Here is an 18086-nt window from a genome sequence, read left to right on the forward strand (position 1 = left end):
GCAGCCAAGAAATTAAAAGATGCTTGCTCCTGGGGAGGAAAGCTATGGCAAATCTAGACAGCATACTAAAAAGCAGAGACATCACCCTGCCAACAAAGGTGCATATAGTCAAGGCCATGGTTTTCCCAGTTGCAATCTATGGCTGTGAAAGTTGGATCATAAGACAGGCTGAGCACCAAATAATTGAGGCCTTTGAACTCTGGTGCTGGAGAAGACTCCTGCGAGTCCCCTGGACTGCAAGGCAATCAAACCGGTCAGTCCTAGAGGAGATCAACCCTGACTGCTCTTTAGAAGGCCAGATCCTGAAGTTGAAACTCAAGTACTTTGGCCACCTAATGAGAAGGAAGGACTCACCGGAGAAGAGCCTAATGCTGGGAAAGATTGAGGGCAATAGAAGAATGGGACGACAGAGAATGAGGTGGCTGGATGGAGTCACTGAAGCAGTAGGCGTGAGCTTCAATGGACTCCAGAAGATGGTAGAGGACAGGAAGGCCTGGAGGAACGTTGTCCATGGGGTTGCGATGGGTCAGACACGACTTCGCAACCAACAACACTTGAACATACTGTAGCATCACATAAGACTCTGAAATCCTGCTATGGCAAGCCATGCCATCCTCAACCTATACTAGAAAAAGGCTACTGTAAAACTAGCCATTGTCGCATTCACTGAATACATAATGTGTCCATGACAGACAGGAAGCAGCGAAATGCTCTCCCCATTTATTTGAACTTCCGTATCGTCGTCAACATGATCTCAGACCAGATCAAGGGGACCTGCACGATGCCCCAGACGTAGACCTGAATTTCAGGTAAAGATTCTGCTGTTGCAGGGCTCTGAAGGCAATCATGGAGTCCACAAATGTCACACATTAAAAAAAAGATGAAAAAAAGGTCCAACCAGAAAACAGCCTCAGCTGAGTCCCATCAGATATACAGTGGATAAATACCATGGATACCGCATCGATCAATCCACCCAATTGATAGAATGGATTTTGTTTTCTCCTGTCTGTTGTGGCTCCGTCTTGTGAGCCCCTCTTATCGGAGGAAGAAGGCTCCGAACATGAAGGAGAGGAGATGGCCAGGCCTCCCTCTCCAGGACCTTCCTCTTTGGCAAGGCCTCAGGTGTCTCCCAACGGAGAAGAGATTGACCAGGAGCCAGGTGTTTCTGAGATTGGCCAGGAGCCAGGTGTTTCAGATAGTGAGGAAGAGAAGTTGTGGCTGGATCCACGCCAGCGTAGGAGCAACAAGTGTGCACAGCAGAAAAGGAGACGTGCCAGAGATTAAGCTGAGTCACTGGACCACACCCCACAGGCTATAAAAGGGAGGTGGTGGCCATTTGGACCTCTGTGACGGACAAAAGCTGAATCTCTGGCAAAGTAGTTTGCTGTGGCTTTAAACTGTGTGTATTGTTTTTTGTTTCTGTGTGCTTGGAGTAAAAGGTCTTGGCAGGCAGCTACGGAGCTGCTGNGTGAAGTGGTGTCTGGAGAAGTCTTTAACCCTCGGCTGGCTGTTTGGGTGTGTGGGTCGGACGGGGACAGAACACTGTCTCAAATATCTCCCCTTTGCTGTTAGGATGGGACCTCTGTCTCACAGTAGGAAAACAGGCTGCTTGCTGAGGCCAGCCCATTCGAACATTGGGCCCTGGGAGGAAGGGCTGGTCCTGATGCAGAAGAGACCTTCCCTCACAGGCACTCAACTGAGTCTGGGATGGTCTCCTCCAACGCAGAAGAGTCCCCTCCATCCAGCAGGCCATTGGATGGGAGGCTAATGGAGCTGGACTCACAGGGGCAACCGGAAGTGGCTCCTTTCTGGCTGTTTGCCCTGCGCTGGAGGGAGGCATGGAAGTCGAGCAACAGCACCACGAGGCGATACAACTGCAACATCACGATCAGGATATTCTTGGCGGCAAAAAACACCAGCATCTGGTTCACAACTTGAAAATAGCCCATCAGGATCAAGCGTACCACCAGGAAAGGGCCGTCCTGGATGAACAAGCTGATGCCGATGTTCCACAGATCGGCGCTGTGTCTGCAGAGGAGCAGGTGAAAAACCTTTGTGGAGGAAGCTGCTCCATCAGAGTTGAGATGTTGCACTAGAAGGAAAAGAAAGAAAGAAAGAAAGAAAGAAAGAAAGAAAGAAAGAAAGAAAGAAAGAAAGAAAGAAAGAAAGAAAGAAAGAAAGAAAGAAAAGGGCATTTCTTTCGGGAGGTTGAAACCCATGTCATAAATCATCCAAAGACAAAGTTGTCAGACACAGCAATGGTTTCTAAGCCTGGCTGAGCCTGTAGCACAGTTCGTTCTTTGAATTGTGATTTTCTGACTAAACCAAGCTTACTGTTCACATTGTGATGACTTATAAGCTGTAACTTACAAAACTAGAACATTGTATGCATAAGGTCAGCATTTCCTAAGTAAATCGATTATCTGTTTCTATCTATCTATCTATCTATCTATCTATCTATCTATCTATCTATCTATCTATCTATCTATCTATCTATCTATCTATCTATCTATCTATCTATCTATCTTACAGTATAGGCCAAAATTGTGGAAACCTTTTGAGAAAAGTGTACAGTAGAAATGCCACCTTTGCTTAAGTTTCCACCAATTTCTCTTCTAATTTCTTTATAACTGTAGCCTTGTTCACTTCATAATATTTTATATCGCTTTCTGGGCGATCAGTCAACTCTTTGCACCATGACTTTAATTTTATTACATTTTACAAGCTCATTAAATGAAAGAACACAAAAAAACTCAACCAACTTCATAGCGATCACATAACACCCTGAAAAATGTCCTCCTCTCAGCTTCAATACAGGACATCAATAACTGAATCCTACTGTGATCTGATTGGCTCATTGCCAAAACAAGATGACACCTGATTGGCTCTCTAAACACTCATGCTCATTGGCTACAATCAGATGAAGGAAAGCTACCTGATATCAACCTAAGCAAGTTGTGCTTCCTTTTTCTGGTTATTTGGCTATACTTTCCATAGAATACAGTACAGACAATTGAACAAACTATGTTGCATTACATTCTTGATTAAATTATCTTTCCATTGATATATAATTTTATGGTACTACTCCAAACAAAAAGTGGTGTTATTAGCCATCAAACCTCAAAAATACACTTTTCCCAAAAGGTTTCCACAATTTTGGCCACTACTGTATCTATCTATCTATCTATCTATCTATCTATCTATCTATCTATCTATCTATCTATCTATCTATCTATCTATCTATCTATATCTATCTATCTATCTATCTATCTACCTACCTACCTACCTACCTACCTACCTACCTACCCACCCACCCACACATCATCTATCTACCTACCTACCCATCCACCCACCCGTCATCTATCTATCTATCTATCTATCTATCTATCTATCTACCTACCTACCTACCTACCTACCTACCTACCTACCTACCCATCCATCCATCCACCTACCCACCCACCCATCTATCTATCATCTATCTATCTATCTATCTATCTATCTATCTATCTATCTATCTATCTATCTATCTATCTATCTATCTAATCTATCTATCTATCTATCTATCTATCTATCTATCTATCTATCTATCTATCTATCTATCTATCTATCATCTATCTATCATCTATTTATAGTTAAAGATGGATCTATTTCCTCATAAGACATTCCAGCCTCTCAAATCCGCCTCCTTGGCCGTCCCTGCATCTGTCCAAGGGTCTCTCCTTCTTTCTTTCACAATGATGCCTCACCTGTCTGGGCCTTCAGACTGGCCTTTCCACAGTTCCACCCTGGAGGGACCAGCCCAAGGAAAGCCAGCTGAAGCAGCTTCTGAGGAGGAGGAAGAGAGCATCATATGAGCCTGAGCACAATCCTGGGGAAACACTGACAGGACCAACCTGCTAGATCCAGAGGGAATTGCAACATGCTCCAGGTCCACACGGCTAGAATGACATATACCAGAGCATCCTTGTTCCTGGAAAAAGGAAAGGCAAGCATTTTAGAGACAAGGCACTGGCATAATTACGCCAGACACATTGGTTGGATTAAGGAGGTCTCCAACAATGGAAAACTAGAATTCGTTTCTATAATTCATAAATTATGGAACATGACCACTGGGACATGGGACATGACCACTGAAGTAAAGACAAGGATAGAGAAAGCTCGAACAGCATTCTTTAAAATGAAAAAGGTCTTCTGCAGTCACAACATAAGCCTAAGACTGAAAATCAGGCTTGTCAGATGCTATATTTTTTTTCTATCCTGCTCTATGGAGGAGAGAGTTGGTCCCTGACAGAAGGCCACCTGAAGAGACTAGAAGCATTTGAAATGTGGATTTACAGGCGGCTGTTACGTATAAGCTGGGTTGACAAGATCAGAAATGAGGAGGTGATAAGCCGCCTGGGAAAGCCAAGGGAAATCATCAAAACAATTAAAAAACGAAAATTAGAATATTTCGGACATGTGATGCGACACCCAGAAAAATACAGCATACTCCATTTAATCCTCCAGGGAAAGATTGAAGGCAAACGAGGTCCAGGCAGAAGAAGAACATCGTGGCTTCAAAATCTAACGGATTGGTTTGGACAAAACTCAGCAGCACTTTTTCGTGCGGCTGTTGATAAAAAAAGGATCGCCAACGTGATCGCCAACGTCCGATAACAGATATGGCACAAGAAGAAGAAGAATTCATAAAATGGGAGTGAGGGAATATTGTGGGTTGGAAATAATGAAACTGGGTGAAGGAAATAAGTTTAAAGTTATTTTACTGTACTAAATCATCCATTTTATAATAGCAGACCAAGCTTCAGAAAACGAAACTTCCCATCTATTGGAGAATAAATTATCTCTGTATCTCTGTATTTTAACTTGTTTTATTGCCTTGAATGTACACACATTTAAATGAGTTAAAAACCAGTTTTAGGGCACCGCTTTTTGAAAAAGGGTGAGGCATCCCCCACTTTGACTAGAGCTAACAAGGTCCAGTGATGGCAGAATATTTCCTTTGAGAGTAATAGAAAAATACCGCTGCCTTTTTAATCAGAATAAAGAGTTCATCTTTTACAAGCCTTTGAAACAGTTAAATTCACCATCCTATCATTCTGGCTTATTCACAAGCATTGCAGGTATAAGGAAAATCGGATAGTGGGGCAGCAGGCAACAGCTAGACCAGGAGTAGGCAACCCTGGCTCTTTTATAACTCGTGGACTTCAACTCCCAGAAATCCTGAGCCAGCCATGCTGAGGGGAAAGGGAGAGGTTTCCAAGCTGAGCCATGGCTGGCTCAGGAATTCTGGGAGTTGAAGTCCACGAGTCATAAAGCGGCCTAGGCCTAGGCCAGAGGTAGGCAACCTTGGCTCTTTTATGACTCGTGGACTTCAACTCCCAGAATTCCTGAGCCAGCCACGCTGAGGGGAAAGGGAGAGGTTTCCAAGGTGAGCCATGCCGGCTCAGGAATTCTGGGAGCTGAAGTCCACAAGTCATAAAAGAGCCAAGGTTGCCTACCCCTGAGCTAGACAGAAGGATGGAAGGACAGGCTGCCTCCTCCATTGTGGGTGCAGCTGCAGAGCCGAGAGCACCCGAGCCCTACCGGACGTTCTCTATTTCCAGGGTTTCACTGGTGAACTCAAGGATGTCTGCGGCGGTGCCCACGAAGAGCAGCAGCAGCTGAGACAGCTGGTCCCTGGTGATCTCCCCGCCGATGGGAAGCAGCCAGCGGCCCAGGATGAGGAGCAGGAGGAAGGTCTGGTGGAGGCTCAGCGTCCAGATGGGCTCGCACATTTTGGAGAGCGTGTTGACAAACTCCTGGGCCTGTTGCAGCTGCAGCAAAAGCAAAGGTCAGAAAGTAGAAAAGCGAGGGCAGAGGAGGCAGGGAGGGGGGGGTCTCTTTGGAGAAAGGGCTTCTGTTCCTTGCACACCTTGCACACCTAGGGGGGGGATTGAATCCAAGAGACTCTTTTTTCCCCATCTCCCCTGTAGTAATCAGTGCTCAGTCATTGCAGGGTGCAAATATGGCGGACTGCCTTCGCAGTGTTTATTCCCTTTTGTTCAGGTATTCCAAATAGCATAAAGTAAGATGGCATCAGCATAGCATTTCTATTGGTGAAACCCCTTGCCAATCCTTAAGAATATACCAGCCAGGAGGCCCCAGACAGGGAGCAGTTTTCTACTACATCCTGTTGATGTAACCTAGCTGATATCATGTGAACCAGGTGATATCATGTACCAGCCTGGGGTAGTTTCCCACATTGCCATGGTGATGTGAATGGATGAGATCATGTAGAGAGAAGAGGCCCGCAGGCATTGGAAGGGCAGTTTGCTGCTCACGACCTCTACCTGGCCCCTATCTCTACACTCCCCCAATTGCCAGAGGAAATTATCTATTCGTTCTTACACTGCTGGCTCTCCCGAACCTGGTTTTGCTTTTATTGAAAAAGATATTTATCGTTTCAGTGCTCCTTGTTGGGCAGGCATAATGTGGTCATGGTTTTAATCCCATCTAGGATCTCTGAGACCACACGGGTGTAATTCTATTTCCTTGCTGCTCCCCCAAGGCTGTTGTTGCTGTGGAAATATATTTTAACTCAAAAAAAAAAAAATCCAAATGGTGATTATGAGATATCAACTACCACCTCCATATTTACCTTTTCCATTATGTTGTTTGCTGTGGTTTCATATCCGTAACCAGGTCTGGCTTTTTCACTGTGGTTCTTCACAAGCTGCTCGTATTCGTTGGGACAAAGCTGCAATGAAAACCCAGCTTCAGCTCTGGTCCTACACAGACATGATATGGGAGGGCTCCAAAGATTCCCCCTTGACAGTTCACTGGTTCCCCAAAGCCTTGGAGGTGCCCCCTTGCTGTGGACAATCCATGTGGGGTTAAAGCAGCGAGGGAGCCTAGCGAGGAAGAAGATGCAGTGGGAATCCAGGGAGAAGCGATTCAGATCAGCTAGACCACGGGTCGGCAACCCGTGGCTCCGGAGCCGCAGGTGGCTCTTTGAGCCTTCTCTTGCGGCTCCCAGCCTCCTCCGCCATTTGCAGAGAGAGACAGAGACAGAGACAGAGAGAGGCACTTGCGCTTCCCTTCTCTCTCTCTCTCTCTCTCTCTCTCTCTCTCTCTCTCTCTCTCTCTCTCTCTCTCTCTCTCTCTCTCTCTCTCTCTCTCTCTCTGGGTGTGTGTGTGGGTGTGTGTGGGTGGGTGTAAAAAAGAGAGTGACCTCATGCTGTTCTCGGACAAGCTGACAAGCTTATTGGGCACGGCTCCTGCCTTTGCTGCATCTCAGCAGGAAGCAGGAAACAGCAGAAAGCAGAAAGCATCTCTCTCTCTCTCTCTCTCTCTCTCTCTCTCTCTCTCTCTGTGTGTGTGTGTGTGTGTGTGTGTGTGTGTGTGTGTGTGTGTGTGTGTGTGTAAAAAAGAGAGTGACCTCATACTGTTCTTGGACAAGCTGACAAGCTTATTGGGCAGGACTCCTGCCTTTGCTGTATCTCAGCAGGAAGCAGCAGAAAGCATCTCTGTCTCTCTCTGTCCCTCTGTCTCTCTGTCTCTGTCTCTGTCTCTGTCTCTGTCTCTGTCTCTGTCTCTCTCTCTCTCTCTCTCTCTCTCACTCTCTCTCTCTCTCTCTCTCTCTCTCTGTCTCATGCTCAGATGAAGTAAAGCTACCTGATATCAACCTAAGCAAGTTATGCTTCCTTTTTCCGGTTATTTGGCTATAACTTTTCATAGAATACAGTACAGATAATTGAACAAACTATGTTGCATTAAGTTCTTGATTAAATTATCTTTCCATTGATATACAATTTTAGGGTACTACTCCTCCCCCCAAAAATGGTGTTATTAGCCATCAAACCTCAAAAATACACTTTTCCCAAAAGGTTTCCACAATTTTGGCCACTACTGTACACAGGACCTGCATGGCTCACTTATGCCAGGAAGATGTAGCACAGCGAAAACAACTGGACAATCTTTGGATTGTGCCATAATTCTCCTGTGTGGCTACAGTGAATTGGTCAGAATATTAAGCTAATGTTATACAATTGCACAGTCCTACTTTGATGCAACTGCTGTATTGAGTGTGAAATGCCAATGAACCATGACTTGGGGACATTCATTTAATTGGTGCTGTACTAAAACGGCAGCAGGAGAAATGCAAATGAAACACAAAATGCCCCCTTTAAAGGTAATCTAACAAAGGACCGTGCACGAGCATCTCACTCGCTGAAATCTCAGAGGGTGAGAATGGATGACCTGCTACAAGGAAGCTCAAAGTCTTCCTAGTTTGCTATACTTTTCAATTCTTTCTGCGTGAGAAAAGAAGGTGTCTGTTTTTGCGATTGCTAAGGCCAAACTTGTTTCTCTCACAGGAGGAAAACCCAGATGATGCATCTGGATATATTTGTGCAACTTTTAGAACCAAGGCTGTGTCTAATAAAGCAACTAAAAAAGAACCATCCAGTCCAGGGGTAGGCCACCTTGGCTCTTTTATGACTCGTGGACTTCAACTCCCAGAATTCCTGAGCCAGCCATGCTGAGGGGAAAGGGAGAGGTTTCCAAGCTGAGCCATGCCGGCTCAGGAATTCTGGGAGTTGAAGTCCATGAGTCATAAAAGAGCCAAGGTGGCCTACCCCTGATCCAGTCTAACAAAAACTGAATTGTGCAACTAGAACCATCACACAAATGGACCACATCTGCATAATCTCCCCTTTCTTGGTGGCCTTTATTCAGCCAGGGGGCTGATGTGGGGCGTTTACAACTCACATCCTTCAAGGTGCACCAGGAAATGTCGGTGTTGTATCGTTGCCTAATTCTAAGACTCTAGAAAGAGTACAGAGAAGAGCAACAAAGATGATTAGGGGACTGGAGGCTAAAACATATAAGGAACGGCTGCTGGAATTGGATATGTCTAGTCTAATGAAGAGAAGGACGAGGGGGGACATGATAGCAGTCTTCCAATATCTCAGGGGCTGCCCCAAAGAAGAGGGAGACAAGCTATTCTCCAAAGCACCTGAAGGCAGGACAAGAAGCAACGGATGGAAACTAACCAAGGAGAGAAGCAATCTAGAACTACTTCCTGACCGTTAGAACAATTAACCAGCGGAACAACCTGCCTCCAGAAGTGGTGAATGCTCCAACACTGGAAGTTTTTAAGAAGAGACTGGACAGCCATTTGTCCGAAATGGTATAGAGTTTCCTGCCTGAGCAGGTGGTTGGACTAGATGACCACCAAGGTCCCTTCCAACTTTATTGTTGTTGTTGTTGTTGTTGTTGTTGTTGTTGTTGTTGTTGTTGTTGTTGTTGTTGTTGTTATTATTATTATTATTATTATTATTATTATTATTATTATTATTATTATTATTATTATTATTATTATTATTATAAATGATTCCATACCTCAGGTAGAAAGCCCAGAGGAAGCTGCTTCTTGAATTCAGGATATAAAAATACAGTAACTGATGCCCAAATTGGCTTCCAGGCTGCTCGGTTATCTTTGCCCAAGCAAACAGTTTCCCTCCTTCTCCATCACGTATAGTAAGAAACCACAGAACCAGTACCTGATTTTTAGGCTGGAGTTCCAGAATCCACAACGAGGGCACTATGCTGATGAGATAGAGAAAGATCGGGGGTGAAAACCTGAGAAAGGACAAAAAGTGTTGGGTTTAGCACACTGAGAAACCGTGACAGAATTCACCATCAAAACACTGAAGGAATAAGCGGGGTTTCCAGTGCCCTGAGGCAGATGTGGACATTATGCCCACAGCTGGCGTCCGCTAGATTTCCCGTCACCCGGCTGAATTTTTAAAAAGCTTCTCTTGGAAACCGGCAGGCAGCAAAGCGGCAAGAACAGAGGCAGCCAGTAAAACCTTGGGACTTCCAGCTCTCCAGAGGACCCGGTGGCTTGCTTAGAAAATAAATGGCAATTCCACGTTTTCTCGGAAGAAAAGGGAGCTGCAATGGGGCTGGCTGTGGGCTTTTTGAATGGAGCTGTGGGACCATTTTGTCAGCTGGAAATAGGCGGTGAGTAGTTGACTCTCACCTCTTCCACGGCCTGCAATTGAAACCACAAACACGTTGACCACCCAAACTCTTTGGAGACCCTTTGCAGAAGGAACAGAGGGAAGAGAAAATCCACTGGTCCCCCCTCCCTGGCTTATGCATTGCTTCCAGGGCCCTCAACTTTTGCAAAGGGAGGCAGAGTTTAGACTGGATGAATGCCCCCTCGCTCGCCTTCGCCCCACCCTTTGCAGCACTTCCAAAGCAGCAGGCCTGCCTGTTCTTCCGAGTGAGACAGGATCCTTCCTTCATCCTCCAGAAGACAGGAGCAGAGGAACCGAAAGCAAGCTGGCTCCCTAGCTCAGGGGTAGGCCACCTTGGCTCTTTGATGACTCGTGGACTTCAACTCCCAGAATTCCTGAGCCAGCACGGCTCAGCTTGGAAGCCTCTCCCTTTCCCCTCAGCGTGGCTGGCTCAGGAATTCTGGGAGTTGAAGTCCATGAGTCAGAAAAGAACCAAGGTGGCCTATCCCTGCCCTAGCTGCATGTCAGGAAGGGGCTGGTCCAAGGGTGGGGGGGATGCTCAGGAATTAGAGGCGACATATGGACTCCCAGATTGCAACTTGTGGTTTCAAAGTCTGAAATGCCCCTCTGGAGGGTCCCAGAGCTTTTATTTGTGGGATTCCTCATCCTTCTTCTTTTCTAGAAAAGCAAGAAAGAGGAGAAGACCAAAGGGAGGAGAATTTACAACTCTCTACATAGAGATTTCCTACCCAGCCTTTTCAGTGAGAAAACGGTAACACAGACAAGTTTCCGTCTGGCTGCTGTAGTGGCCAAAATTGTGGAAACCTTTTGGGAAAAGTGTATCTTTGAGGTTTGATGGCTAATGACACCACTTTTGAGGGCGAGTAGTACCATAAAATTATATATCAATGGAGAGATAATTTAATCAAGAATGTAATGCAACATAGTTTGTTCAATTATCTGCACTGTATTTTCTGAAACGTTATAGCCAAATCACCAGAAAAAGGAAGCACAACTTGCTTAGGTTGATCTCAGGTAGCTTTCCTTCATCTGATTGTAGCCAATGAGTGTGAATGTTTAGAGAGCCAATCGGGTGTCATCTTGTTTTGGCAATGAGCCAATCAGATCACAGTAGGAGTCAGTGATTGATGTCCTGTATTGAAGCTGAGAAGAGGACATTTATCAGTGTGTTATGTGATCACTATCAAGTTGGTTGGGGTTTTTTTGTGTTCTTTCATTTAGTGAGCTTGTAAAACGCAGTAAAATTAAAGTCATGGTGTAAAGAGTTGACTGGTTGCCCAGAAAGCGATGTAAAATAGTATTTATTAAGTGACCAAGGCTACAGTTATAAAGAAATGAGAAGAAAAAGGGGTGGAAACTTAACCAAAGGTGGCATTTCTACTGTACACTTTTCCCAAAAGGTTTCCACAATTTTGGCCACTACTGTAAATCAGGTGTGGAATCATGGAAGATTGTGGAGGGTGGGGGACACTTTGAAAGCTGCATGACGGAGGCTGGCCTGGAGGCTGAGCCCCACCAGGGTTTCTGCCTCCTCAACCCCGTCCAGCTGGCTGCAAGCGAAGCTGATCTACTAAACAGGCATCTTTCACCAACGGGCTTCTCTTCTCTCGCTGATTCTTCGAGAGGAGAAGGAGGAAGTGCCTCGTGAAAACATTTTTGGCCAGGCTCTGCAGTTCCTCCCTCCAGGATCCTCATTAAAAGTGACTGTAGCACCACCTTCCAGCCTTTTTATTAAGGAGGGGACCAGAAATAACGTCATGGTTGTTTTATATTGCTGTGAAGTGCTGAGTGGGGGAGAGGAGGCACGTAGACTAACCTGCCTGGGAATTGAACAGGCCGGTCCCAGCATCTACTGGCCTTGGTTGCCTCAAAAAGGCAAGCAAGACTTTTGGAAGAGGGAAAGCTCAACGGGGATTGAAGAAATACTCTGGAAGAAATACAGATCTCAGCAAAACAGCGGGGCGAGGTCCATGTGATCAGCAAGAATCAAGGACCTCTAAAGGAGCCCCAATGATAGGACATCCTTGACTGCGCGAATGACATGGCACAACGATGTCATGATGCCACATGCCTCCCATTACCCCATTTTCATGGATGCCCGTAACTGGTATCAATTGGGACTTCAGGAGGCCACTGTAGGATATAACAAGCCCCATGATGATCAAGTTAAGTAATTATCTGTTGCTGCAATGATTCCTCTTCCAGTCATGTTTAAAACTATACAGTAGTGGCCAAAATTGTGGAAACCTTTTGGGGAAAGTGTACAGTAGAAATGCCACCTTTGGTTAAGTTTCCACCATTTTTTCTTCTAATTTCTTTATAACTGTAGCCTTGTTCACTTAATAAATACTATTTTACATCGCTTTCTGGGCAACTGGTCAACTCTTTGCACCATGACTTTAATTTTATTACGTTTTGCAAGCTCACTAAATGAAAGAACACAAAAAAACCCCAACCAACTTGATAGCCATCACATAACACACTGACAAACGTCTTCCTCTCAGCTTCAATACAGGACATCAATAACTGACTCCTACTGTGATCTGATTGGCTCATTGCCAAAACAAGATGACACCTGATTGGCTCTCTAAACACTCACGCTCATTGGCTACCATCAGATGAAGGAAAGCTACCTGAGATTAACCTAAGCAAGTAGTGCTTCGTTTTTCTGGTTATTTGGCTATAACTTTTCATAGAATACAGTGCAGATAATTGAACAAACTATGTTGCATTACATTCTTGATTAAATTATCTTCCCATTGATATATAATTTTGTGGTACTACTCCCCCAAAAAAGTGTACAAATGTACACTTTTCCCAAAAATGTTTCCACAATTTTGGCCACTACTGTAATTTAGCAGCAAAGTTAGAGGGTGCAGAGAAGGAAGGAAGGAAGGAAGGAAGGAAGGAAGGAAGGAAGGAAGGAAGGAAGGAAGGAAGGGCCACAAGGAAAAGGATGGTCCATGACCACAGGTGATAGAGCAACGCCAGCCTGTGACGGAAGGATGAAATATAGGCGGCATCCGAAAGGACAGGAATTGCTTTTACGAAAAAAAGATGTCTTCCTAGACACTTGGGTACACCCTGCTTCCAAGATGGCTGAGATGGCTATGGGAAGGACCTCTTTCTCTGGGTGATATCTGCCGACCAGTGGTCCATATCCAGACCTCTGTGCTTCAGGTTGACCCTTCAGCCCTGACTCTTGTTATACAAGATGGTATTTTGCAGAGGAGATACAATTCAAAGGTTGTATCTCCTGGTTGTATCTCCTGGTTGATGTTCAGACATTCAGTCATTTCTGACTTGGGACTTGGTCAAAACTATGTCTGTAACAGCACCCTGAGTGCTTGGGGTCACCTGCTTGTCCCTAGGCAGGCTGTCTGGTCACTGTGTTCTTCCCAGCCTCTTTCTTGACTGCCTCTGAATCCATTAAACATCTTCTCCGTTCTCACCTTTGGATTGTTGTGAGCCTCAACTATCATCGTGGAACGTCCAACCAACAGGAGATCTGTCTGAGGAGTCCATGCTGAGGGAGCCATTTTTATCCTCCCTCCACCCAGGATTTTGTCATTGTGCTATTTATTACTGCAACTTTTTAGATTTTTATCAGTTTCATACCGGCTATTGTGTGACATCCAAAGTCTCCTTTTGGGGGGGGGAGATGGGTGGCTCTGCGAATGTGTTTAATAAATAAATACACTGAATGAATAAATACAATTCCCTATCCAAAATATCTCAGCTTTAACTTCCATTAAACAGCTCGGCTTTGCACCATCTGGCACTGACTGTTGATTATTCTGGTTGTCCAAGATAATCTCAATGATTTCTCAAGCCCTCAGTTTAACAGCTGAATAAAAGGCATACTTGGTAGATGATCCTTAAATACTTAAATACTTAATTGTTTATTGGAACAGTTTGAATTTAAACTTCAAAGATGTCAGCCCAGATACAAATCCAAGAACTCTGAAGCTTTTCTCCAACAAAAGAGTAGAATACATTTTCAAATAGAAGGAATAGAAAGAACCTGTATAATTGGTTGGAATTCAAAGGCTTCTTGGTGGACAGACAGCAGGATGCTGGGATTTGAGTTTTGAAATGAACCTGCATCACCAGTGAGAGAAGTGGAGAAAAATGCACCGAAGGGCCCATTTTTCGTCAGAAGCATGCCAGTTCCTGACCTGGGTGGCTAGCTGCTGTTCAAAGGACAATCACAAAAAAGATTGAGGGCATCTCTGAAGGCTCCCCATCCTGCTCACACATGGGCCTCTCCCCATAAAGCAGAGGCATTCGGTCTGGGGGAGGGGGCAGAGAAGAAATGGATCCCTTCCATTCATCAGGGTTGCTCCTTAAGTCTGGATCACAGAGGAGACAGAGACAAGACTTTACCCAGGAGCTCCATCAGCAGAACCGTCATAAGACTTTCTCCACTAATAATAATAATAATAATAATAATAATAATAATAATAATAATAATAATAATAATAATAATAATAATAATAATAATAATAATAATAATAATAATAATAATAAAAGTTGGAAGGGACCTTGGAGGTCATCGAGTCCAACCCCCTGCTCAGGCAGGAAACCCTATACCATTTCAGACAAATGGCTGTCCAGTCTCTTCTTAAAAACTTCCAGTGTTGGAGCATTCACCGCTTCTGGAGGCAGGTTGTTCCATTGGTTAATTGTTCTCACTGTCAGGAAATTTCTCCTTAGTTCTAGGTTGCTTCTCTCCTTGATTAGTTTCCATCCGTTGCTTCTCGTCCTGCCTTCAGGCGCCTTGGAAAATAGCTTGACTCCCTCTTCTTTGTGGCAGCCCCTGAGATATTAAAACACTGCTATCATGTCCCCCCTCGTCCTTCTCTTCGTTAAACTAGACATACCCAATTCCAGCAACCGTTCCTTATATGTTTTAGTCTCTAGTCCCCTAATCATCTTTGTTGCTCTTCTCTGTACTCTTTCTAGAGTCTCAACATCTTTTTACACCGTGGTGACCAAAACTGGATGCCGTATTCCAAGTGTGGCCTTACCAAGGCCTTGTAAAGTGGTATTAACACTTCACGTGATCTTGATTCTATCCCTCTGTTAATGCAGCCCAGAACTGTGTTGGCTTTTTTGGCAGCTGCAGCACACGGCTGGCTCATATTTAAGTGATTGTCCACTAGGACTCCGAGATCCCTCTCACAGTTACTACTATTGAGCAAGGTACCCCCTATACTATACCTGTACATTTGGTTTTTCTTGCTGAATTGAACACCGTCAAAACCAAGGAAAACCTGTACATAACAAGGAACACCTCTTGGAGATGACTTTCGTGTGATGCAGGCCTAACCCGCAGGAATGAAGCAAAGCACAGATGCCTTTGGCATGTCTACCTAATAGGCTGGTCTAGAGCAGGGGGTCAGGTTTAACTAGGGCTGCCCAGGCAAAGTGGGAGAACGGTCAAAGCTACCTTGGCCTTTGCTCCCTGTCCATTCTGCCTAAGCCAAGGGATGGGGGCTGTTCTGCAAAGACGAGACATCAGCTGGAGATAACACATTTGGTTCTTGTCCCCTCAGAGCCCCACACAAATCATTAATTGGTTTGGCCCGGGGAGGAGAAAGAAGTGGATCCATTTATCATTTCAGAGGCCTGCGGTCTTGTGAGTTTTGAGAACCCTGCTCTGTGGAGTAGAGAGTTGATCTCTAACAGAAGGCCACCTGATGAGACTAGAAGCCTTTGAAATGTGGATTGACAGGTGGCTGTTACGTATAAGCTGGGTTGACAAGATCAGAAATGAGGAGGTGATAAGCCGCCTGGGAAAGCCCAGGGAAATCATCAAAACAATTTAAAAAATGAAAATTAGACTATTTCGGACACGTGATACGACACCCAGGAAAATACGGCATACTCCATTGAATCCTCCAGGGAAAGATTGAAGGCAAATGAAGTCCAGGCAGAAGAAGAACATCGTGGCTTCAAAATCTAAGGGACTGGTTTGGACAAAACTCAGCAGCACTTTTTTGTGCGGCTGCTGATAAAAACAGGATCGCCAACATGATCGCCATCGTCCGATAACAGATATGGCACAAGAAGAAGAAGAAAGTTTATGGAAATAGCAGTCCCACATATGAGAACAGACTTTCAGTATGCAGAGGTGGGTAAGTTTGAAAACAGGAAGCCGTGTAGCCCATCTGCCTCCCATCCTGAAAGGACACCTTTGTTCTCCTTGCAGAGACCATGTGATCCTTTTCCTAACTGAAAAGCTGAACCAGAGTTTCAGAAGGACTACAAGTCTTGATGCCGATGAAATCAGAAGTCAAGAATCTTCCCCCATTTGGGGGGGGGGGGAAATGGGTCACTTTTCCGCTCCTCTTTTTTCTTCTCCTGTCCTGTTTTTTATCGGCACAGTTTTGCCATCTGCAGAGGCATTAATGTCTCCAGAGATGGCTTTGCAGCTGTGACTTAAAACTAGGTGGCTTTTCTTTTTATGAACATTGTCAAGCTATATCCCTTCGAGAGAGGTGGAAACTGCCCTCAGTGTTTAGCACCAACCTCTCCAAGCTGGGGGTCTCTCCATGCAAAATTCTGGCCAGCAGAAGGTTGCAATCTGATCATCCGCTGGGCACTCAATTAACAAATATGTTGTCATTTCTCCTTCAATGGCGGATCTCGTGCTACGTGTGGTTTGAGTTGAGAAACTGACTTGCCGCTGTTCTGTTGGAAGTCTCCAACAGGGCCCCCATTATAATGTGAAATAAGGGTCCTTCTTGTGACTCACCAGTTCATTCATCCGCTCATGCATTCATTCATTCGCTCACTCATTCATTTTTTTTTTTTAAATGGAAGCCAAAAAACTGGTGTCTGAAGCCACCATCCTCCAGCTGAGCACAGCCTGGTTCTGCTGAAGAGGCCTCTGTCTTTTCAACTCCTGCTGCTTCTCACCACCCCAGAACCAGAGAAGTTCAGTCCCAGACCAAGCTCCTTCAACCAGGGAGAAGCTGGGAGGGGGAGTGGCTGGTTAGCAAAGTCCACCAAGTCATTTTACTCTAAGAGCAAAAGTGGGATCCGACATCAAGCGAGCACCCGGAACAGGCTGTGAGCCCCAAACCCACACTTTGTGTCACCTGTTGGGTCACTTCCAGAGAGGGTCTTCTCCACGTTTAGGACCCAGAGTTGCACCGGGGAGGGGGGAGGCTGTCCGGCTGCTCTCCAGAGCGCTTAACCAGGCCTCCCTCGTGGGCAGAAGTCACCAAAGCGCCAGCAGCACCATCGGGCAGAGAAGAAGAGTTTCTCTCTGGGAAAGCCCGCAGGGAGGGAAAGAAAGAAAGGAAGGAAGGAAAGAAAGAGGGAGGAAGCCAAGAGAAGACAAAGAACTGGAGCCCCGGCGGGACCTGGCAACGCTGGCTCACCATTTGTAGCCTCTTCCCCGCTTCAGCTTGAGCGTGAGCGCCGCTTCCAGGCACAGCGAGAGGTTCAGCAGAGCCAACAGCCAGTACTTGCGCTCCTTGGTCGCCTCGGTCACCCGCCAGACGCCCAGCAGCGCATGCAGGGCGAAGAGCAGCCGGGTGGCCAGCGCGTTCAGCAGCACCAGCGCCTCCATCCTCTCGGCCCGGCCGGCCACGACTCCTCTCTCTCTCCGCAGAGGGTCCCGCGGCGCGCAGAAGAATGCCCGGCCTCCTCGTCCCTCCCTCCCCCCTCCCTCCCTTCCCCGGGCTTCCTGCAAGGGGACGGGGGGGGGGGGAGAGACGGGGGCGGAGAGGACAAGCTGAGCCAGACGGCCGGAGGCGGGGGAGGGGGGTTTTCCCACTGCCCCTCCAGCGCGCCAGGGCTGCAAGGAGCGGCCAGGTTCCCAGCCCCGTCGGGCGGGCTGTGGCTCCGCTGGGGAGGGGGTCTCCCCTCCAATGCAACATCCCGGCCAGCCAGGTCCCCCTTAGGGGCTTGCCAGGGCTTCGCCTCGGGTGACTCCCCCCACGAAAAGGGCAACCAGACAGGCAGGAGGGTCCGGGAAGCCTTCGGGGATCTCACCAACGCGCGCGCGCGTAACTTTGGCTTGTGGCGAAAGGCGACGCGAATGTGGGC

The 18086-nt window shown here is 46.2% G+C and overlaps 1 protein-coding gene across 1 annotated transcript; it reads right to left on the bottom strand.

Annotated features, from left to right (window-relative positions):
* Positions 1-1682: 1682 nt before the first annotated feature.
* Positions 1683-17607, bottom strand: TMEM26 (transmembrane protein 26). Its single transcript, XM_029285333.1, has 6 exons — positions 17417-17607; positions 9543-9621; positions 6638-6736; positions 5584-5804; positions 3894-3970; positions 1683-2092 (listed from the first exon to the last, which is right to left on the bottom strand). Exons 1-6 carry the CDS (start codon positions 17605-17607, stop codon positions 1683-1685), a joined length of 1077 nt encoding a protein of 358 aa, XP_029141166.1.
* Positions 17608-18086: the final 479 nt, after the last annotated feature.

The sequence above is a fragment of the Protobothrops mucrosquamatus genome, unplaced genomic scaffold (assembly GCF_001527695.2).
Source record: "Protobothrops mucrosquamatus isolate PMUCROS unplaced genomic scaffold, P.Mucros_1.0 scaffold1524, whole genome shotgun sequence".
Taxonomy (NCBI): domain Eukaryota; kingdom Metazoa; phylum Chordata; class Lepidosauria; order Squamata; family Viperidae; genus Protobothrops; species Protobothrops mucrosquamatus.